Below are 24622 nucleotides of genomic sequence, written 5' to 3'. Positions count from 1 at the left end.
TGTTTGGTTGGGAAAACAAGGCTAAAAAGGTCCAAGTATAAGGCAGAGCAGAACAGGCAGATGTGTGCAGTGGAAACATAGTCATTTGTCTGAGCCTCTTGCATAACACTCAGAAATACAGCTTTTGGTAAGCTTCTGTAATGGTACTATATTTTTTCTTAGACCCTTATGTGAGGCTGGTAATATATTATAGATAATGCACGGATCAATTCTGCTGCATTTCTAACAATGGTCAGTAGCATTTGTATGGTCATTTGTAGCAATGTACTTGCAAAAATGCAGAAAATATTGTTTGTATATAGCTTGCTCTCTGTATCAATAGGAGTAGATGAAGATTTGGTTTCTGAGGTGGAGGGGTAGAAAATGCATATAGCTTGGCTTAAGAAGGATAAATACAATAATATGTATACCAGACCCAGTGTGAAGAATGTTAGAATTTGTCCAAAGGAGGAATAGAGAGCATGACTTATGAGGAGCAGGTCAGGATACTATGTCTGCTCATCTTGGAGAAGATGAAATGTAGAGGTGACGTCATTGCTGTCTACAACTCCCTTATGACAGGGAACAGATAAGGAGGTGCTGATCTTCTGGTGTCCAGTGATAGGAGGTGAGGGAATTGCTTAAAACTGTTTTGGTTTGGTTGGTTATTAAAAAATTCTATGCTGAATCATGGAATGGCATATGTTGGAAAGGAGCTCAAAAGTGGGGTCAAGCACTGGAACAAGCTCCCCAGGGAATTAGTCATGGCCCCAAGCTGTCAGTTTGCAAGAATAAAATAGAGTACAGTATTTCAATTGGCAGGGACCTACAGTGATCATCTGATCATCTAGTCCACCTCCCTGAGCAGGTCAGGGCTGACAGCAAGGTAAACTATGTTGTTAAGGGCACTGTCTGAATGTCTCTTAAACACTGACCACCTCTCTAAGAAACCTGTTACAGTGTTTGACCACCTTCTCAGAGAAGAAATACTTTCTTATGTCAGGTTTGAACTTCCCCTGACTCAACGTTGAACCATTCCTACATGTCCTGTCACTAAATGACCTGGAGAGGAGATTAGCGCCTCCCTCCCCAGTTTCCAGTCAGCAGACTTGCTACTGGTACATTCAACTCCAGTATCCAGATCATTGATATAAATATTGAACAGGACTGGCCCTGGAACTGAGCCTTGAGGAAGAGCACTGGGACTGGTCACCAGTCAGATGTAGTCCCATTTGGTACAACCCTTTGAGCTCTGCCCTTCAGACAGTACTTCACTGAGCATACCATGAACCTGCTCATCCCACAGTTGGGCGCCTTGTCCGGAAGGATGTTGTGAGGAACAGTATCAAAAGCCTTGCTGAAATCCAGAACTATATCTGCCACCTTCCCTTCATCCACAAGGTCAGTGGCCTTATCCTAGAAGGGTATACAATTAAACAGGATCATTTAATGAAGGATATAAAATTAAACAGGATCATTTCATGATCATGTGACCTACTGTCACATCCCCTACGAGTCCTTCTGTATTCACAAATAACAAGTCTGGGAGGGCATCTTTTCTAGTTGGCTCACTGAGTTCCTGTGACAAGAAGTTACCTCCTACAGACTTCAAGAATTGTCAAGACTTCCTCATCACAGTGGTATGGTGCTCCTGATTGATATTAATTGAAATATTTTACAAGGGCAAAGGCTACAAATTCATGGGTTTCCCCTAAATTGCCTTGAGAATAATTCATCAATGATTATATCCTGGCTGGGGTATCAGTTGTAGACACCCACTGCAACAACTCCTTTTCTTCCATACCCCTAATCCTCCCTCAGGAGCTCTCAATTATATCATCACTAGCTGTAAGGCTGTGCAATCAAACCCTTGCTCCCAAACAGAGCAATTCCTCCACCTTGCCTGCTCTGCTCATTGCTCCTGAACAGCGTGTTGCACTCCATCCCAGTGCTCCAGCCATGGGACTCATCCAACCAAGTGTTAGAAACACCAGTAATATCACAGCCCTGGGAACTGAGCAGTCCATCCTGTTCAGGAAGCATTCAGACGGTACTCTGAGTTACTTTTGACTTTATGTTAAAAGATGTTTAACTTATGTGTTGCACTGTGTGGAGTCAGGAGTTGGATAGGATGATCCTCAGGGGTCTCTTCCATCTCAGGATGTCCTGTGTTTTAAGAAGAGTTACAGTTTCCTTTCCAGGTCAGTTCTCTCTCTGTCTGCTGCTGGGTTGGCAACTTGGAACTTAGTAACAAAATATTTACAATGTATCAGGGACATTGAAGTATCTCTGGAGAAGTGTTGGTTTACTGTCAGGGAAAACTAGTGCTTTGTCTTATTGTCAAGGCCTCATAAACCTTGGAGGAAGAGAGTGCTGAAGCTGAAATTCTACTTCTGTGAAAGCAGATGCTAAGGAAGCCACTACTCTGTCTATACCCACCAGTATGTACTGTGGCCTTGGCAAAAAGATGAGAAGTTAAATGCTTCTATACCCCTGACTCTTCTGGCTGGTCTGAAGATTTACTCCCAAAAGTATGTTGATGAAAACAGAAAGCATGAGAATATTCTCATAGTTTTCTTTTCATTTGTTTTGTTTGAGTACTAATTAACAAATTTGGGTCCTTTTCCAGACTTATCAAGTAATTCTCATTTTTTTGGGGAATACTTGTAAGCTGTTCTAAGATAAAGGAGTGAGGGATATTGTAAGTTGAAGATGGTTTTGGTAGTACTTGTGAATTTTAACTGGAGAAGCAAAACATTCTGCTGGCAGAAGGTATCTGGGGGTCCTGGTGGACATGAGGTTGAACATGATGCAGCAATATGCCTTGGGGGCAAAGAGGGTGACTGGTTCCTGGGCTGCATTAGACAAAGAATCTCTGTCATGCTGAGGGAGGTGGTCCTTCCCTTTTATTCAGCACTGGTGGTGAGGTCACACCTGGAGTGCTGTGCCCAGTACTGGGCTACTCAGTACAAAGAAGACATGGATGTGCTGGAGAGAGTTTAATTCGAGGCCATCAAGATAATTAAGGCACTGGATCACCTCTACTTAAAAAAAAAAAAAGTTTCCAATATTCACTATTAGCATAGCATATGTCCTACAGTTACAAATGTTTCAAACAGTACATTTTACTGTCCTTTCGGGTTTCAGGTCTGTTTGTATAGATAATATTTATGTGCCCAATGGAATAGGTTTATTTTTTAGCATACATATTTTAAACTCGTCAATACCTAAGGAACTGGAAAAACTATTAGTAAGAAGTAAGTACTAAAGGGATCTGAAGGAATCTTATGATCTTGATAAGTAGCTAACTATTCTGTTAAATAGTTTCAAGTTGTTAGCTTTGCATTTTTATAAACTATCCTAGATTTTTATTTAAGGTAGAGACCTGCATTTCAGTCCATCAGTATTTGTCTGACTCAAGTTTTGCAGTAGGTTGTTGTTCAACAAACAATGGTCTTTACTACAATCCTGTCCTAGAAGTACCGTCATTGTGTGTTTCCATTGTGTGAGAAGTAAAATCAGTGCTCTTAGCATTATTTTATAGGATCAGGAAAAAAATGATTTCCATTCCTAGTATTTTCTAAGCTATTGAACAATGACTTAAGCTACTATTAATAATACTTTTACAAATGGTATCTCATAGTTGAGGAGACTGTTCAGTACTACTCACTGCATCTTACAAATTTTCTGGCTAATTATTAAACTTACTCTATACTTTATGATTCTGAATACATTTAGTACCATCTTTTCATTCACTTTGAGCGTAGAACTATTGCTTAAATTGTTTTCACAGGGATTTTGACAGTTAATAATCTTTCCTTCATTGAGCATACCATCACATAAGTTAGGATTTGTAATGTTTCAGGTTCTTTAGCTTAATGCAAATTTTAAGACATAGGTAGAAAACCTGATTGTAAGCATGCATGCTACTTTGTTCCATTCATAAATATTTTTTATTTTGTAACATATGGCCTTCATGTGTACTTTTGTGTTGAATAATTAAAATGTCTCCCAGAAAAAATTTAAATTATGTAGATATAAAATGCAAAGACAAGAATATAATAGGACTGAAGTTTAAAGGTAGTAAAGGTGAAAACAATGACAAAAAAAAAAGTGGTTTAAAAAACAGGAAGTGTTTAAATTCATGCAGATGAAAAGGTATGGGAATTGGCTGCTTAGGGCAAAAACAGAATACCAGAAGGTGTGGAACTTGGTTTAGTCTGTGAAAAAAAAAAATAACATTTCAGTGTCATATAAACAGATCTGTTAAGTTAACTTGAAAGAATCCAAGACTTTCAGGTTAAGGCATCCAGATTAGAAATCAAAGGTTAGAGCTGTTTGTGTAATTTGGACTTTGCTTTCTCTCATATGTCTAGCAGGAGTCACACATCGAAGCACTGTTTACTGGGCTTTGTCTCTGAACCATTTCTTTCAGTGTGTCCGTAAGAATGACAAAAAACCCACCTGCTGCTTAATGGTGCTTCATTATTCCATAGTTCTTGTTCAATTCATTTACTTAATTTCAATTAACCGAAGCTTGTCAAGGGTTTTATTTGACATTGAAAAAAATCTCTTCCATGTTTTTGCAACTTCTAGTAATTTTAAGCGGGACTTATTCCCTGCTTAACTATTACAATATCTTCGTTTACAGCTGGGTGTACACTTTTCAAAGTCCTTGCCAGCTAGAAAGATGTGTAATGTGAAATAATTAAAACAATAGTATAGCTAGGCAATATTTTCCTTTAAGTTTGTTCTTGTGTTCAGACAATTTTGGTTCCTTAAGAGTGAGTGTAACAGAGTGCATATGTGAAAGAGTTCTTCTAAGTGGCTGAAGTATGTCGAGGTACCATTTTGCCAGCTTTATGAGTATTTTAAGTTCTGGCATTCTATTGAAAGGAATCAAACCAGCAAATATTTTCATTAAGTGTATAAGATGTCCATGAATATAGCTTTTTACTGGAAGCTAATATTCACAGGAATAAGGTTGTTTTTTCTTCTCCCCCTTCCCCCATACACCAATTAATTGCTGTTTAATTACAGCTAATACCTTAGCATTAGCTTAGATTAATTAAAGCTAATACCTACATGATGTCTTGTCTGTATCCCTAGTCCATTGTACCTAAATCAAAATTTTTATTGGGCCTCACTGTATATTCCTGATTACTGTATATTTGTTCAGTAAATAGTGTAGAACTGTGGACATTCTGAATTGGCCTGAAATAGTAAATCTTAGATGAAGAGAACATCTCAAATGGAGGAAGACAGATGATATTTTTGTGAAGAACACATTAATTTTGTCTTCAACATGAAGCAAATGTTCAGTGGTTCTCAGAAGGCCCTACTGGGGTTTGTGTTTGTATCATCTCTTACTGATAAGTATTTCCATTGCTTCTTAAAGTGGCATTTGATTTGTGGTAAGTTTTGTGACATAAGAAAATACATTTTTGCTTTTTTTTCTTCTTATTTTTACATGAAGAAACTTGCTTCTGACCCTATACTTGCTGATTTTCATCAGTGCGGAAACTCCCTTCTTGCCACCCCAGCCTTGTTTCTTTGGTGGAAGAAGAGTGCCTGGAGGCAGGACTAGAAGTGTGAATGATTTTCTATGCTACCCAACAAAGTGGCACAGCTGTCTTTTCCTGAAAGATACTTACAAAGGGTTGCTTTGTCACCCTGCATGCTCTACCATGGGCAGAGTTTCCCTAGAATCTTTCCCTCCTATACCTCACATTCAGAAGATCAGAACAGCTAAAGTTCAGAAATTCTAACACCTCCTGAAGTCACTGTTCACTTCTCCAACCTTTAGCATTAATTGATCTTTTTACAGTAATGAATTAAAGTGGAAAAAAAAAATAACTGTTTTCTGTGATGGGATTTTTCATATGTTATGAAATGATACCACAGGTAATTGGACTGTATTATCTTGGTACTTTTGTTTGTCTTATTCCTAGCTTGATTCTTGTGGTATCATATGATTAAGGAAATGGTTTTCTCTCTTGGTGGGTGTACCCTTTTCTATCCGAGTGCCTTGATTCTTTATTAAGTATCTCCTCAATTACTGGTTCACAGCATCAGGCAATTTATAAATGTGTGTTTGCTGCTCTAGTGATACTTCTTAACTTTCAGCTTTACAAGAAATACCTGCACTAGATGCACTCATTTCCAAATGAGTAATGCGATTTAAAATATACCTGCTTAAATTTTATGAATAGATAATTATTCTACTAATGAATAAAAAAAATCAATAAATGAAATATTCACTGTTGTTGTTCCCTTTGATTTCTGATGTTTTAATAGCATTTTGAGATTTGGAGAGTATTGTTCACAGAAGTGTAAATTTTATAAATGTTGTTATTGTTAATGAGACTGATTTCCATGAAACTGTTGATTCACATGAATTAGGAAATGATCCTTTAATTTTTTTAACAGACTTCTATGTTGTCCATTCCATGGATTTGCTTGTGTCTTATTTTGTCCTAATCAATCTGTAATTACCCAAAATAATATATATAACTGAAGTAATATTAAAATATCAGCTGTAGGAGTTAATAACTGGATTTTACTCTTCCTGTTGATGTAACAGTTATGTATGATGAGGGTGGTTTAGAAAGAAGGGTTGTGATCACTCTGGTCTTCATGGGGCTCTCCAGAGTCTCTCAGTGAATTTTTGTTGTCCAGGAATTTTGAGGCTGAGGGTGGTATTTGTATGTGTTGATGAAACAGTTCTGAAAGTAAAGATTCACATCCTTCAGACCAACGAAGTTTAATCTAGAGGTTGAATAAAGAGGTGTAGCAAGTTCATATTTGGGAATGTGTGGTGATTGTAGCCCTGTCAGAATTAATCCCCTCATTTTCAGGACGATTATAACTACAAACATGGTGACTTACATTGCTGTATGTAATCCTCTTTTTAAGATTATGTAAAGATAACCTCAAAGATTTTAACCCTTAATTGACATATTCAAGAGCCAAACTGTGCATTTGTTTTGAGAGAAAAGAAAAAGGGATTTAGGGATGAGGAAAAAAAAGTTTGTCCATGATGCCAAAAACCAGTAATTAGTGCCCCCACGACATAGTGTTCCCTTGTCCATTAGTGGTAAGGGCTTGCATTATTTAAAATACGACTTCTAAAATTGTTTAGTTAAAAAATCCCCGTCTTTCAGTGTTTCTTCATCATCTGTTTTTCTTTCTCGTGGAGACTTTTTTGTAAATTAGATCAAGAAAATACAGGTATTTTACTTTTGACATTACTCTGGATGTGAAAACGACTCAGTCCTTCTAATGAGTATTTTCCGCTTCTTTGCTTGATCTAATTGCCATCCCATGCATTTCTGCAGATCAGACAATGTGTTTAGTTGAAATTTTGTTTATTTTTCGTCGTGCAGATATAATTTCTTCTGGCTCATCAAGACGGGAGGTTGCTAGTCCTCGAAACTTTCAGATTTTCAGTATTGGAAGAATCCCTACTAGAACTTTCAGAAATCTTCCTCAGCTTATAAAAGGTTTTACTTCTAGTAAAGTAAAAAAATGATGGTAGTCCCATCTTCTTGTAAGTCTATCAGTTCTTCTACTTATGTGACTTCTTTATTGTCCCTGCTTAGTTTCATTCAGTATATGTGTGGTCTCTCTGCAGCAGCCTTGCTGCCCAGAAACCCAAGATTTTTGGTAACATTTATGTCAACACTCTTTACTCCCAGTCTTTGTTAATTTTGGACTGCTCTTTCATGGTCTATTTTCCCAGGAGAGCTTTTTGTGTCTTTTTCTTGAGTATGACAATCTGTACTGGTACCTTACAAAATGTCAATAATACTGTTTTTGTCAGCACTGCATACAGTTCCTGTGATAGAGTTCTTGTCCGCTGTCTCACCTCACCTCTGGCCCCTGTCATGTCTGCACCAGTAATTTTTCTGTCAAAGGTTGAAGGGCCAAGTTTTGAATTATGCTTCTCTTTTTCAGTTGTGCAGTAGCATTTGTCATATGTTCAGACCAGCCTTTAGGGACTAATAGATGTTCAAAGCTCTAGATAAAATTGTTCATCTTGTACAATCTAGTTTGGCTGACTTTTCTTCTTGAAGGCTTTGTTTGCCTGGAGTAAAAACATGTTTGACTGGAAGTGAGTATGACCCAATGTGCATCAGGCAGACTCTTTTGGTTTTTTTTCAATATTAATGTTAGAGTGGCTTTTTGGATCTTGAACAAAAATGACATTGTCATCTGAGCAGGCTGTGTTCTGAAAGAACCAGCCTTCATCTGAGCTGATTAGGCAATAACCTGTTAATTTAAAAATGTCAGTAGCTGAGTTAGTTATGAAAATAACTGATGACTGAAGCCTTAAATAAATTTAATGTTTCCTTTCTTCTTAATTCCTAACCAGTTCTTGATTTCTAATCAGTTAAGAAAGGATGAGTGGGCTGCAGCTGTTAGAATCTTCGGAACATGGTGGAAACTGTTAGAATCTTTGAAGCATGATGAAAACAGAATCAGTCAGTTCAACTAATTTGCTCTGTTCAGTAAAGCCCTTCTCAATATAAACTATGACAGAAAACTTTATATATTGTTGGTAAAAACCTATGTTTATTTTTAAAAGCTTAAATGCTTTTTTAAAAACTTTCCTATATCTTAGTGTGTTTTTCTAAATAGTATTTGACATGCATGTCAGTATTTTGTTTACAACATCCTGAAAATGTGGAACTGTAATCATTGCTTAGGTGTAAATGCACCTAGGTGTACCATATTGGCAAGAATATAAAATAGATTTCTGTTATAGAAGGATGTAAATTCAACAGAGTCAGAACAGAACATCAGGGGCCTCTTGCTGTGGGTTGCAGTCATGCGGTTGCAGCCCCTCAGCCATCCCCAAACCTAACTTTATTTCATCTCCATCAGCTGTTGAGATCTCCCTCACAGTGCAATAATTTCTCCTAGGCATCATGGTCATTTTTTCTTTCAAGAGGAGAGATGCAAAGCTAAGCGTAGTGAATTCTTGCTTCCCTGTTATCAGAAGATTGACAAAAGTGTTTGCCAACTGCAGTTAGCAGCTTAGTAGCCAGCAGAGCCAGAAACTCAGGTTTAGGCAGGTGGTATTACTTGCAGATAAATCAACACATGAAATCTGAGGAGATTATACAATGAACTATCTACTTGAGGATTCTGACACTATTTATTTATTTCTGTATTTATTTTTCTTTGCACATACTTGATGTAGAGTTAAAAAAAGCACAAAACTCATCCAACCAACCAAATAAAATCCAACCCTCCCCTAGCATTTTAGATCTACATAGGTTAAACAGTTGAAGGAAAGAAATAATCATAATTTTTCAATTACAGAAGTATGCCTAAACTAGTTTTTAATGTATGTTTAGAACTAGATTGCAGATTTTAGTTTCTTGGGAAGAATTTGGATTTATTTGAGTTGCTTGAATGTGTTGCTTTTATGACATTTTCCATATCAGTGGCCTCCAAAGTCAGGTGTAGAAGACCATCCAGTGGAATGTGTGAAGAAAATCTAGGACTTATATTTTATCTGAAAAATAAGAAAGAAATTAAGCTTTATTTATTATTGACACTGTCACCCTCTGTAGGTCTGCATGTCAGATGGTCCTGTGTCACATTTGGTTTGTAAGGTGTCTTGAAGACAGATTTAGTATTCCACAATATGATGAGGTCACAATAACACCTTAATTTGTTCATTCACTTCTAGTGTATTGTGATTGGAGGCAGTTTACTTGTGCCCAGTTAGGAGGATTTGTGGATTACAATATTTAGTTTTTACTAAGCAAACCCTCATAAAATAGGCAAGTGGCTTAAAAAAAATCCTGCAAAGAGACCATGGATTGAAGATAATACTAATAATACAAATAGTAAAAACATGGCAGAGCTGATGCTGCTTCTACTCCTAGCGTGACCTCGTGGTCAGGTGTATTATGAGAGAAAACCATTGGCAATTACAAGCAACTAGAAGTCAGCCAAAACAATTTGGTTTGTCAAGAATGGTATTTCAAATACGGATGTACATCCGCTATTGGAAATGATGAACATTGTTTCTTGAGGTATCACCTGATTACAGTATGAAGCCATCACAATTAGCGAGGCATTTAAAAACTAAGCACCCAAAACATGAAGACAAACATCTATAGGTTTTTTTTAGCAATGTTGAAGTCAATGCTGTACTCAATCCAAGGCTTTACAAGATATCGCTAAACTTAGTGATGGATCATTAGAAGCCTGTTTTGAGATTTCTCAGTAGCAGAAGACAGAGATACTGTTGAGGAAGCATTTCATCTCCCTGCAGTAGTATAAATGTCTGAAATAATACATGGTAAACAATGTGGTAACAAACTAAAACACATTCTTTTGTCAGCAGATATTCTTGGAAGATGTCTGGAAAACATTGCCAAAGTTCTGAAGAAACAAATATCAGAAAAAATTACACAGTGGGAGAGGCTTGCTCTACAGACACTTGGATGAAAGTATAGGTGTTTGTGGTGTGGCTCAACTTACGGTAATTGCTAGATTCTGGGTCCATAATGAAATTCATAAAGAACTAAGTCATTAGGGAAAGATGTACCAGACAAGAGACATTCTTAAGCATAAATTCTAAACAGTGTCTTCTTAAATAACAGCATTTTTTAAATGGAAAAACTGTACAAAAGTAACCACAGATGGAGTGGCTGATTTGACCAAAGTAAAAAAGGTTCTTGGCTAAGGTTCCAAGTTAAGCACGACTTGCAGAATTCAGTCACTGCATCATGCATAGGCAAGCAACAAGGAAGTTGGAGCCATAAGTGCACAAAGTGCTGCAGGATATCATTATTGTTGTTCATTGTATGAAAACAAAACCTTTAAATAGTAGAGTATCTAACATAATCTATAATGACACTGGGTGTGACCAGGAAGATCTCGTGTACTGTGCAGAGGATCACTAGTTATCATGGCAAAGTGCTTAGAAGAGTTGTAAAGCTTGAAGATTAATTACATGTTTTATCTCACAAAAAGACAAGTGTTACGAATTTCCTGACCTGTTTGGTGATAACAGTCAGCAGTATGCTAACTATCAGTTATTTTCAAAAAAATAAAGACACTTAAGACACCCTCACTTGAAGGTCAAGATGGTATTTTAATAAGCAAGAGACCTATTGCTTTTTGAAATAAACTGATGCAATGGAGAAAGCATTTTGAAAATGGATGTTTTGAAATGTTTCCTTGTGTGATTTTTGTTGCCAGAAAAGATGTGTCATCTGTAAAACCTTCCATATTTGTACACTTAAACTTGGAAGCAGAATTTCCTTATCTGCTTAAAAGTCTTCCCAGATAAGAGTTTCAGAATCTTAAAATTTGATAAAAGTATAAAATATACCTTCCATTGGTTTGCAATAACAAGTGATTGATATCAGGGAAGATGGAAGTTTACTGGCCAAATTTCAAGAAAAACCTTTTCATAATTAGTAGATGGAGATGCAAAATGAGTGTCATGATTTAGAAAGTATAGCCAGTGATGCAGTTTGATTTGGATGTGCATATCTTTGTAAATTGTGTTTTCCAGCTATGACAGCCAATAAACTGAATTTAAAACTAGGCTTGAAATCACTGTATTACAAAGTGCTAAGTCAACATTTTAAAAAATGCTGAAGCATATTCAATCACATGGCTGTCACAAAAAAACACCCTTTTTTAAGTAAGAGCAAAAGGGTTTTTTACCATTAAAAATATTTTTAAATACTGTTTATTTCATCTTCATCTCATCCTTTTAAATTTCTGGGTTTATATGTTGTAATATACACGGAGTGTATTAGTAAAGTGGTACATATATTTCATTTATAAATAAATACATGTGTATTGGGGGTATGTACTCAAAATTTTCGTACCTATAAAAGTGCATGAACAAAAAGGTTTGGTGACAGCTCTTCCCTTATTGTTATTGAAACCAATTGTGTTCACAGGAACAAATATGTGGAAGTTCATCCAGATCAGGGAAAGTCTATTTTACACATATATATTCTTTTCTTGTGAAAAGTAGTTGTCTGATAGAAACAGAATTTTTTACTTCTAGATGTGAGTCAGGTGTAGTAATTCAGGAGGACAGGAGTGATGCTGTGTGCACGTGTTTGTGCTGGGGTGCCCCAGCTGGTATCTGACACACTCAGTTTTAGTTGCTGAGTGGTGAGGTGGGGTGTCCTTGTAAAGTGCCTCCTGCCTCAATAGATGAGGGAAGTGATTTGTGGGTGGACAGCAGTGGGGCAGGAAGCTGGTGGCAAATGTAGGGATAGAATGCAAACGTTTGTCTGAATCCCTCTTGTTACTGCTCGAGTGTATTGTTCTGGTGACAGCATGATTTTCAAGCATGTAAATATTTGAAATGTTTTGTTCAGTTGTTGGTGCTCAGTTTATCTGAAATCAGACCATAAGTATGCCTTCTACAGAGAGAATTATTGATACATCACAGCTGAATTTCTATTCTTGCCTTACACAGTTGTTCTAAGCTATGTAAATATATATGTTACTGAAGTGTCTTGGCATCCTTAGAGGTGTAACGTGGGACAAATTTCCGAAGTGATTGCTTTTTTTAGCTGCTGTTATGAAATAATGTGTTCTGCTGTACCTAAATAATATTTGGTAACTTGTTTATTAGTTGAACATTTTATTTAATACCTGTAGCTGACATGCAGAGAAAAGTACTTTTTAATAAGCTCTCTGTTTGCTTTTTTAGGCTGAAGCCTAAACCTCTGACATGGCCACAGCCTCACCAAGATCTGATACAAGTCACAACTGTAATGGAAGATTACAGATGCAAGTAACAGGCAAGTAGTGACTTGTATCATAGAGATTTTAATAGGAAAACATATGTATTCTACAAAAGCAATCCTAGAAGTGAGTGTAAAAATGAACTAGTTTAATATCTTAATTAATGATCTGAATGTTAGAGTTAATAATGTGACTATAATGTATGTAGGTGATTTGAGGCTAAATAGAGATTATACGGTGAGTTGCATGATAGGGTTTAATATGTCTTCAAAATAAAAAAGAAAAGGTGTTCCTAACAACAGTACAGACAACTGAAAGAAGTTTTGCTTGGGAACAAGTGGTTAATTAGATGTATTCTGAAGAGGGAACACATATTACTGAAATTCTAGGAAAAAGGTTGGTGGTTGTAGTGACCCCTAAACTGAAAATGGGTACAATGTTTTAGTGAAGCTGGAGAACTGGAGGAGATCACAACATTTGCTAGCCTTTCAGAAGATTAAATTCTTTGATTACATATCAGGTAAATATTTGTTGAATATAATACCCTTTGGGTCACAGATTCGACTTAACAGACATATGGAATAACTTAGGTTGGAAGGGATCTTTGGTGATTCCCTAGTCCACTCTGATGAAGGCAGGGCTACCTTTGAAGTTGGATCAGGTTGCTCATTATATTGTCCAGTTAAATTTTCAGTGTCTCAAAGTCTGTAGATTACCAGCTTTCCTTGTGATAAGCCATGTCACTTTGAATGTTTTTCCTTCTATCCAGTTGCCATTTGCTATGTTGTCTCTTTTTTCTTTTTGCTCTGCTAGTTGTCATAGTTTGAGGCAGAAATAAGCCATCCCAGTATCCGTGGAAATTTCTGGAAAACAGTCCTGGAAATTTCTGATTGTGCTGGGGACACTTTTTCAATCGATGTTGAACAGGCCAAGTAGATTATGCATTTTGCTACTGATGGACAAGGACTGATCAAAGATGTGACAATTGTCAGACTTAGCTACTCTCTCTGTGGGGTGGCAGAACAGAACTGAGACTTCCTTGTAGTCTGAAGATAAGCAAAGTGCATCTAAGTAAACAAGTTTGACAGCTAATAGTGACAGTGTTACAGCAGTTAAAAGTAAAAATGTTACCAGCACATAGGTAAGATACTGTACATAAATACACCTACCATAAATATATATATGTGTGTATTTATATGTATAAATATTATTTCACCATTGATAACTAACTTGAGCTTTCCAGGGATTTTGAGAAATCTGGGAGTGCTGAAGTAAAAATGGATGCATGGCTAGGAATATATTAAGGCTATCCTGAAGAAAATTTGGGAAAAACATGAGTAAGATACCATGTCTTAATAAAGGCTGCATCTTAAAGAAAGAGGCATCTTGCTGGATGATCCAAAGATGGCCAAATTATCTGAGAAAAAATATATTGTTGAAGAGTCCCCCAAATGGATATTTTATGAAATTAGATAAGAGAGGAACCTCAAAAATTATTAACCTTATGTAAGGAGCACAATACTCAATAATGTTATGAGTCATCAAAACTGGCAATGACTAATAGCAGAGATGGAGCCACCTGTAGATTGAATGTATATATATAACTGTAAACTGACTTACACAAATGGCCCTTAATTTCAGATCTGTGTCTACAGAAATGGTAATTTCTTATCCTATGCTGAGATGCTCCTTATGTAATTAGTTTTGTATTTTTCTGGTACTGAGACTTCTTCTGACTCCAAGAAATCTGGGTCGGGGCTCAAATGGGAAGAAGTCTTTACAACATTTGTGATTGGTTTTCTGAAGGTTTAGTTGTCTAAACCTAGACTTTATTGCAGGATCACAGGAATGAATGCCAGTGGCATTCCCAGTAGTGGGAGGCAGAGGAGTGTGGGACTGTAGTATTGCTGACCTACACTGCATATTTATGTGCAGTTTTGTTTATACTGATGTAGAAGCTATAATTATTTCAAGAACTACACTTAAAAAGCACTTTTATAAAGGCAGCAAGTATCATAGACTCATTTTGCAAACAAGGAATTTGAATGGAGTGGTGACTTGCTTGAGTTTGGACAAATATAACATATTGTAGGCATGATTGGCCATCGGTATTTTTTAAATATTCTTGGTGAGATCTTGTCTTGTTAGTTCTTTTGGAAGTATTGCTAGTATTATTACTTATTCATAGTTTTTTTTAGATGTCCTAACCAATCATGGTCTCCTTTTATGTTTGGGGACTCAAAACTTACTAATGAAACATAATCAGATGAAAGAGGGGAAATTAGGAGGAAGCTTGAATATCACTACTAAATATTTGTGTTTTAATAAATGTTGTATTTTCCTTTGGAAAGCAAATTGTGGATGAGAATGTGGAAGAAGTAGAGGTTGTCAGAACTTAAAAATATATAATAATTTCAGATGAAAAAATATGACTTGTGCATGGAATTACAGTTTTAGTTTTCTACAATCTGGCTTTCATCATTATCAGGGCTGCAGTTGCCTTTTGTGACCCATGGTACATTACTAAGACTGGGCTCTTCAAATGTGAGGAAGTTAAGTTTGCACCTTTTTTTTTTGAAACAAATTAAAGTCCACGGCTTGTGCCTTTAGAATCTTGGATGGTTGCATCCCACCAACTTGTACATGACTAATGTATACATTTCAGAATACTGTAATCTAGAAATATGTCTGCCTTTCAGTTTAGTAAACTTCCACATTGAGTTAGCAAGTACCATAAAGAAAAGGATCAGGGAAGAATTTTTTCCAAATGGCTGAAAATACTCAGCCTTGTTTTACTTTGCAAGTGTAGAGAACAAGAATCACACTGAAGCAAGGGAGGAATTAGAGAGAAGGCAGAGGCAGCAGGTAAGTATAGTTGAGAGTCCATTCTTGTGGTCTTTTCAAGACACCATCTGCCTGAAATAGAATTTAAAATCTTGGCAGTTAGGCTGCTGTTGGTTTTTATAGTGACTTTCTCAACTGGGCATGGAAGAAGGAGCACAGAGGAACTCGTCACTGATTTGGAGGTGAAAGTAGCTTCTTTAGTCAGTGGTGTTTCTTAATTTTTGAATATTTACCTGAAACCTTTGAGCTCATCTGCAAAGCTGTTTAAATAGGGGAAATCTAAGAGCAGCTTTCTTAATTGTTACAAACTGATGTGTAAACCCACAAATTCAACCATGCAGTAATACAGGCAAAGAAATGAAGCTCTGTATACAGGCTTTGCTATACGGGGACATTTTGAAATAGGCATGAACTGCATCGACTTTCCTAACAATATATAACTAAAAAATAAAGTCTGTCTGATAATCCCTCAGATGCATCATCAGATGTATCATACTTAGGCATTTTTCAGTTAAGGGAAGAATAGGGAGAACAATGAGAAAATAACCTACGTTATTTCCAGTGTTTATCCCTAAAATAATTGTGCTGTCTCCACAACCAGTCCTGCCAGTATGTGGGGAAAAGAGTATGTGACACTTGGTTTCAACTATCTGACAAAGTAGCTTTTGAAAATAAAAGCTACTAATAAAATAAAATGGTAATTTTTGCATTAACTTCTTTCTGTTCAGCAGAAGTAAAGTAGGTGAGGAAAAACATTGCCTTGCAAAGTATTTTATACAGTGTGTAGGCAGGACATTTTCTGTTTTTCAGCAGCAGTATGCTGTTATAGATAAAGCAATGTATTTTATTAGTTTCTAGTGCCAAACTGAAACGGAAAAAGAATTGGTTTGGAACAACTTTCTACACGGAATTAACTGCAGATGGAGAAATTAAGAAAACAGCAAAATCAAGTAGTTCTTCAAATCCCAAATGGGATGAGCAGCTGACAGTGTAAGTAGATTTTTTTGGTTGTTTGATACTATTTATTAGACAGACATTGCAGGCAAATATTTACTAAGCTTGTCTGCCTACATAGTTTGCTCTGGCTGTTGATGTCTAAGTGCAGACGTAAGTTGGTATTTATCTCAAATGATTTATTTTCTGAGTCCTTACAATGTATTGAGAATACTTTTTTCCTACAGAGTGTGTTACTTGCATACAGTGGCAGTACATGATACAGTCTTGATATTTGTTAGCACTGTGTTTAGCATACATTGCTAGAAAGACTTACTAATTGTAACCATGTCATTCTCAACTTTAGAAGGAAAAAAGTCTTAACTGGATAAGTAATAGTTATGATGAAGGTCACTTCTTCCTTTGAATTTTCCAGTGAAGGGATATGCACACAAAAACTGCGGAGTTACCTTGCACTTACCTTGATATTTGACTGTTTTAATCTTCTTGTGGTTTAATTTGGTTTAACTATGCTTAGGGGTGTAGATATACCTGAATAGCATTCCATGAAGAGCTGGCAATCTTGCACTTGGTTAGAGTGCTTTATTCACAAGCAAGATTGTGTTGGTTCAGACTTGGGTCTGGGAACAGCATAGCTTTTATCAAGTGGCATTGAGCCTGGGCCAGTACATTTCACAGTATCTGACACGTCTGTGTGCAATAGCTGGCTTTGTTAGCAGTAGGAGCCATGCTAGATTGCAGTAAGTGCTGGAGAGCGGGGAGTGGTATGTCTTTGGGGAACTCTTTGCATGGGAACAATTACTTACTCCAGACCTGGTCTGAAGCAAGTAGGTATTCCTGTGCCTCATTTCTTGGTGTTTCAGGTTTAGTGAATATATTAGCCCTTTGCAATGTTGCAAAAGAGAATAATGTAGTCTTGGACCTGAGGATGATTTCCAGGATCAAGAACTAGAACAAGTACAGAGCTATCATTATATTCACAGAGACCTGAGTTTCTCTTGAGGAGGCCAGTTTGCTTTGGCAGGATTGGGTGATCTGATAGAAAAGAGGTAAATTGCAATGCGTATGCATATGTCTGCATAATGACAGACTCATTTCATAATGAATATTGCTTACTTAGGGTCTTACCTTTATATGTATTTTTAAGGTATTCTGGTCCCCTCTTCCTCTGGCTATTGGAATGGTATTTGAGGTTAAGTGACCTCTCTGGCTTACCAAATTCCCCTCATTTCTATGGGTCAGCAATATATTTGTGTGTGTATGTGTTGGGGATTTTTTCCTTTACTTTGTTGAGCTGCTCTTTTACTAAGACTTCCCTTAGAAGGCAGCCTATTCAAAATACAAAAATATATTTGCTTGTGTTTCAGCAGAAAAGATCCACCTTGTCCAACATGTTCAAGTGACTGTAGAGTTAGTCCTGTTGGGAGAGTGGGGCTTGTTTTTATTATGATTCTCATCATTGCTGATATAACTTCCTGTATATATTAGGTCAATACTGATGGATATGTGGCCTTTGACTTTTTGCAGTGAAGTGCTTCTATTCCTGTTTTTCACAGCCAAGACTACCTTTGCAGTACTAGACCCTCTATTACAAAACTTACTCTCCAGCACCTAGTATAGCTTGAGCAGGGGAGAGGTCAATGCCAAAGCTTGTCATAATATTACTGCAATTGAGTCCTTTACCTTCTGCTTCCCTCCAGTTTTTACTTTAGCTTCATAATTTGAATTTCCCCCTCTGATTTCTGTGAGTATGCCTTACGGTTATATATATATTTGTGGATTCACAAAAAATGTTTATCAACACTTCCATGGCAGGCTAATACCTGTTGAAAGGGCACTTGCTTGAAAATAGATGCTTTGTTGCTTTTTTTCCTTTTTGAAAAATATTTAGTATTTTTCTTTTCAGTGACAAATATACTTCCCACCTTTTTCTCCACATTTAATAATGTAAGCTAGAACTCTGGAGGAATAGGGGAAATAAGCCTTTCATAAATAACAATATGTTTTCTAAAACCGAGATTTGAGCCGAGCGTAGGTTATTCTGATGCTTCTCAAATTTCTTAGGCTATCATAGTAATGCACTTTAAGTTTCATCCTAAGTGTAGATACCATAGTGTTTGCAGTTCTTAGTTAAAAATTTCCCCTTGCAATACAAAATTGCACTTCATTAGTATCAAGAAATACAATGAGAAAGTGAATAAAGTTCAAATGCTTCTAATAACAAGAATGAATTCTTAAAAATCTGTATATTTTTTTTTTAAAATGTATTTTTTATGCAGGAATGTGACTCCACAGACTACGCTGGAATTTAGAGTGTGGAGCCATCACACTTTAAAAGCAGATGCTTTATTAGGAAGAGCCACTGTAGACTTGAGACAAGCTTTGGAAGTACACAACAGAAAATGTAAGTTATCATGAAGGATATTTTGAATAAAGTAAAATTATTATTACTAATCTATATATCAAACTGGCAACCAGACTACTAACTATATGTGTAATTACAACTGACTTTCAGTTGATGTCTTTACTTGTCTCTTCTAGAGATGTCGTGCTTTTGAGAGCATTTTAAATGTAACAATGGGATATAATACTTTTGAAACAAACAGTAGAGTATTAGTTGCTGAAAGTAAAAGCAGAAGTGATTAAATACAATGTTTTGTAGCAAGCTAGTAACCAATTTGATAGAAGATCTGTTTTAGATTTGGTAACAAAAAAAAATTTAAACTTTCAGAAAAGTTGTGTAATTTTTTATGTTTTCCTTCTCTGGAGTCACTAATAGAAATGCTGGATATTTGTCTTGTCCCTCTATTGCCCAGAGAGCAATAGAAAACATTGATTAATGAAACAATTGTGATTTTCCTTTTAGTACATTAGAGATTGATTGTTCAATGTTATTTCTAATATTAAATATTTTAATAGATTATATTTTATTTGCTTTTCAATTTTTTTTTCTTTAGTACAACAAGGTGGTGAATCCACACTTTAAATTCCACTCCAGAGTGGCAGCAGAATTCCAGCTAAACCAATCAACCTTTTTCACAAGTTATATATATAAACCTGAGGTGACGGTTAAGAACAATGGGGGGAAAAGAGAGCCAAAAAAAAAAAAAAAGAAAGGGAAATTTCTCTGATTCTTACAGAAAATGGAAACAGAATCCAAAATTAAGTGGGGCTTCTTCAACAGTATTATAACGATTCAGCAGTAAATTTGATAGTTAGGCAGAAAAAATTCTTTTTAAATAAGAAATCTGTATCAGAAGAAACTGGGTTATAATAATGTTAGCCACCAAAAAGGTAGTTAATATTTTAACAATTTCTAACAAAATATTTAACATTTTATTACTGTAGATCCAGGGGAGGTAGGATCTAACAACTTGACAAATTCTTTCAGTTGACTGAGTTTGCTGTACATTGCACCAAAAGTAATTTATGTGCAATTTTTCTTATTTGGGCAAGTCAGTAGTTAGACACTTACTGGATTATCTGAGAATTCACTGGTAGAATAATCTGATTGGTATCCTTCCTTCATTTAGTTATTGATGCCTATTCTAAAATGCAGCACTTTAAAGGCTCTTTGCTGATGAGTATGGGAAGGGATGTCTTCTAAATGCAGAAACATGAGAATTAATTTGGTTATTTTTTCTGCTAAACACCATGACTATTAAATTTCTGCCCACACACCTCACAGTTTTCTTGCCAGCTCAATTAAGCTAGAGCCAGCAATCAATCTGGTTTAGGAAGATAACCTATTAAAATAGCAGAAGTTAAACCAACCACCCTTTGCAAAAATTAAGTGTGTTAATTAAACAATTCAGTGGTAGATTAGTTTCCTCTCTTCTTTGAGATAATACTTTTTTCCAAAAAAGTACTAGCAGCAGACCAGTGTGTGTCTGCTGGTAACTGCTGCCCAGCTATGCTGTCAAACCTGCTCTTTCAAGTAATAGCTTGGGGGTATCTGGCAATAGATTATTGCAGCCTCCCCTGTTTTTTGTGTTTATTGTTCACTTATGGTGCATGCTAAGAATGAAAAAAAAAAAAAAAATGGAAACGCTAGTTTAATGCATAGAAGTGCCCAGGTTAAATTTAACTTGGTATGCTATCATATGGAGGGAAATATGATGGTATATCTTTAAAAACTAATCTTTTAATCTGAGAGCACAAATACTAAAAGGTCTTAACCATTTCAACCTGATTAATGTGAAGTCCTAGCTGACTGTGTTTAGATTTATGACATGTACCTTCAACTGTTTTACTTGTAACAGTTGATTTAGAGAGAATTACATAGCATCCCCAGCATGTTTTACCTGTGGATTATATGTGTCTCACTACAAATGTGTGTATTGCTTGTCAGTCAGATTGAATTATTTTACTGCACCATCGGTTATCTCAAATTTTATTTGGTGAAAATAGTATCTGATTTAACTTTTGGTTCCCTGAGGCATGCTGTCTTACTGTTTAATCCTTAGAGTTGCAATCTATGAAAATGCTTGTAAGGATTAATTTAAAATAGTTTTAAAATTGAGGGAGGACTCTATGCAGTCTTTGCATTCACTTCTTCCTCAAAGAGATGTTTTTTTCAGTGGTCTTTTAGAATTAGTTTTGGAAGGTGCTATGAGAAATGAATATAGGCTCTGGTTGGAAAATGAAGAGTTCCCAGTGACTTTTTAACATATGGATGTGTAGTTCAGAAGTAGTGCATAATTTCCAAAGGGCTTAATGGAAATGGCAGACCTGGGAAATCATTAACAACAAAGTACTGAATCCACATGGATTCTTTAGCATAACTTTAGAATATACTGTGTAAATAGACATATCTTTTTTAAAATAAAGTGTGCATGTACACACAGCAGGTGTAAATATACACATCTACATGGTGATTTCTGCTTTGATTTGTATATCTCTGATGTTCAGTTTTATAGAACTAAATGCATATATCACATTTGTGTGTTGAAGGTCTCTTTTGATATTATTTAGAATTTAATTTTTCCTTTACTCCTTCTTTCCTTCTTGTCCCCTACCCACCCCAACTCCATTTTTAGTGGAAAAGGTGAAAGAACAATTGAAACTCTCTTTGGAAAACAAGAGTGGCATGGTTCAAACAGGTGAACTGACTGTTGTGCTAGATGGTTTGGTTGTTGAACAAGAATCTCTTACAAATCTCAGTTCATCAGCATCCAGTAAGTTAAAATAATTAAACCAGATGATAATATTTAGATTAAGATTTCAAACAGATATAATAGATTATTTCTATTGAATTTATTTCTTACTGTTCAGTAGAAGTTCAGCAAAATGGCGAGGCTGTACATGAAAGCAGAGATGCTTCAGCAAGAAGTTCATCCAGGTTGGAATTTATTTTTGTGTTTTATGTGATATGAAGTGTATCAGCAAATTTATCAGTTGAAATGTTTGGGTTGTTTGTGTTTTGGTGGGTTTTTGTTGTGTTTTTTAAATGGAATATGAGAGATTTCAGCTGTTGAGGTCTAAATTATGTTGCTGCAGGTTTTAGAAACATTATTTGTTTGATAATTACATAATTTAGTTTAACTGACTGGAAATCTATAAAATGCTGCAGCAGAAATTAGGGGAGCAGTGGCTCAGTGTATTTTTATGTACTTATTCAATTTATTTTCTTTTGCTGCTTAAGAACCATTTCAATTAATGTCTACCAGCTTTTTGCAATGTAGCACCTGAACAGAAGAAAGAGGAAAAAAAAGCCTGAATTACTTCCTCCTCAGCCTTTTTAAGCTCATAATCAGGCAGTTAAGAGACTTGTATTGAATTTCACCATCAGTATTTCTAACACTGAGCCCAAGGCCTGTTTCCCCCTGAAGTGGCAAGAAAAAGACGTTCAGCCCAATTAAGAGCTTCATTCTTGGCTTCTCTACCATTCTAACCTGCTCAAGGACTGGCTGGAGAGAAGTAGGAATAGATTTTTTTGCCCCCTCATCTCTAGTAAGACAAATAGATCAATTCAGATCAATTTAATGTTTCTGGTCTGCTCAGTTACCTTGTGTGAACCCATTTCTGTTTAAGTTATTGACACTAACTGGAGTGAAAAAACACCCAGGTGCTATGCATTTGATTGACAGGGACACATTTGTCCTTGTATGCTTGACTTGATTATTTTTTTGAATTTATGGATGTTTGTCTCTCTTCCTTGATGGGTGCTCAAGATGAGGGAGTGAGAATAAAACATTACTTCTGCTTATTTTTTTTTTTTTTTGTTAGAAAGTTTTGGGACTGCTAAAAGTGATTTGAAACACATCTGCATACAATTTTGAAACAGTAGTAATAATAATTTGTTTTCATTCAGCTATTGTTGCTGGAGATAATCTCTCTTACTGGATCCTGCTCTTGGTGTTGATATTTTAATTTACTGCAGTTTTCCACACAACTATCCAGCAGTTTTGATTTACAGTTTTAAAATTAAGAGATGAAGAAAAGTTTTAAGGTAGCTTCTCTGCATGTCTTTTGGAGGTAAATTGAGTTTGTAATCGAGAGTTGAAAAGGGATAATGCTTAAATTCTCTTTATACTGCTCCTCTGGAGTTGGGTAGGGTAGCATGGAAATACTGCTTCTTCCCTTCTTACTTCACAAAGTTGGACTTCTAACTGTTCTCACATTTTTTGTCATCTGTATAATTTCACTATTTAACCTCTACTCTTTGAGATGATAAGGAGTTGGCATTGAGTGTAATTTTCAAACTATGTGTCTCTGGTGGATGGCTTTAAGCATTCTGAAAGAGATTTAAGTGAAAAACCAGTATACTACTGTAACTGAACAAAACTTACCATTCACAAGCCCATAAAGTGAATTTATTTCCATGTGGCCTTGTAAACACAGAGCTGCCTGTGTGTATTTGTCCTCACAATGTCCCATCCTGCCAATGCATGGAGAAGTTAATCTTATTTTCCTTTTACTGAAGGAGAATTTTGTTGCTTTCTTATGTTATGAATATTTTTAGTGATATGATTAACAAAACCAGTTCTTCCTCTTTCTTACTGAGAGAAAAGGCTTTCCTGCTCATAGCTGCACTTTAGAAGGGTCCCTAAGGCTGTTTTGAAAGATGCAGCAGGTGCATCAGTCTCTTCAATTCTAATATGTCACTAAAAGTAAAAGGGAAAGTGAAAATGGAAACTCTTGCCTATTACAAGTGTCTGAAATCCTCAAAACTGATTCTTGCCTTTTTCTTAACAGTCAAATGTGAAACCAAAACAATTATCTAGGCTGCAAACACCATGCTATAAACAGTTGTGAATCTACCACCATTTCTTTTATTTGTTTCTATAGCATGGTTTTTCTATAGCATTTAGTTGTGTGTTTAACATGTAGCTTGTAGTAACCTGAAATTATCTTTTATTTTTACCAAGATCTGCTTGTGACGTTTCTAATGGGATAGACAATCAAGTACCTTCCAGCTCTGTAATGCAGAATACATTCTGTGTAGAAGCTGTTAATGGAGACAGCACACCATCTCCTAATCATGTTGCAGCCAGACCCAAAAATACACCAGTACCAAAACCACTTGAAGCTCAGCCTGTCAACAACACTGGTAAGAATGGGAGAGTTATGGGAACGTGTTCCATGAGGCTTTTTTATCTAGATGTATCTCAAGTTGAGCTACTTTTTTTATAAAATTTTTGTTGGAATTCAGAAGTACTGAAAGGATGTGGCTTGGAATTTATAACCTTGTTTGTCCACTTCCGTAAATTTTTTTGCAGTAGACACATTCTTAAATATATTGTGTTTCACACTTTATCTTAAGTTCTTTTCTCTGATGAAGGAAGATTAAAGTGTCCAAAATTTTCCATTATTCTGTCCCAGATGATAAAACCATATTACTGTTTGTCTAGAGGAAAAAATCAGGTTTCTTTCAATTAATTTGAGTAACTGTGGTTAAATTTTTCCTGACATTACATACATCTGATCTAGGCAGGGAACTGCTGTGCTCTGAGTTGAGATGAGTTGCAGACTTTCTGTGCCTTCAGTTTTTTTCAAAAATCCCATTTAAAAACTGGCAGTGGCAAATACCGAATTTTGTTTTCCTCTTAAACACAGAAACATTGATTCTGACTACAGTTCACTTTTGGTACAGTGAAACTAG

At 36.0% G+C, this 24622-nt stretch overlaps 1 protein-coding gene across 5 annotated transcripts in view; it reads left to right on the top strand.

Moving 5' to 3' along the window:
• WWP1 (WW domain containing E3 ubiquitin protein ligase 1) overlaps positions 1 to 24622 on the top strand; it is a 57315-nt gene that overhangs the window by 9698 nt on the left and 22995 nt on the right. For 3 of the 5 annotated variants that reach the window (XM_068185511.1, XM_068185520.1, XM_068185534.1), the window contains exons 2-7: positions 12686 to 12776; positions 16416 to 16554; positions 18798 to 18922; positions 21558 to 21695; positions 21793 to 21859; positions 23889 to 24070. In XM_068185511.1, the coding sequence (XP_068041612.1) occupies positions 12707 to 12776; positions 16416 to 16554; positions 18798 to 18922; positions 21558 to 21695; positions 21793 to 21859; positions 23889 to 24070 (721 nt within the window). In that variant the 5' untranslated portion in view covers positions 12686 to 12706. Of the gene's footprint in view, positions 1 to 12685; positions 12777 to 16415; positions 16555 to 18797; positions 18923 to 21557; positions 21696 to 21792; positions 21860 to 23888; positions 24071 to 24622 lie in introns of those variants that run through there. The other 2 variants (XM_068185528.1, XM_068185541.1) reach the window with 2 other exon arrangements.

This window comes from Anomalospiza imberbis, chromosome 1 (assembly GCF_031753505.1).
Source record: "Anomalospiza imberbis isolate Cuckoo-Finch-1a 21T00152 chromosome 1, ASM3175350v1, whole genome shotgun sequence".
Classification (NCBI taxonomy): domain Eukaryota; kingdom Metazoa; phylum Chordata; class Aves; order Passeriformes; family Viduidae; genus Anomalospiza; species Anomalospiza imberbis.
Note: the sequence above shows the minus strand (reverse complement) of the source record. Positions and strands in the feature narration are given on the sequence as shown.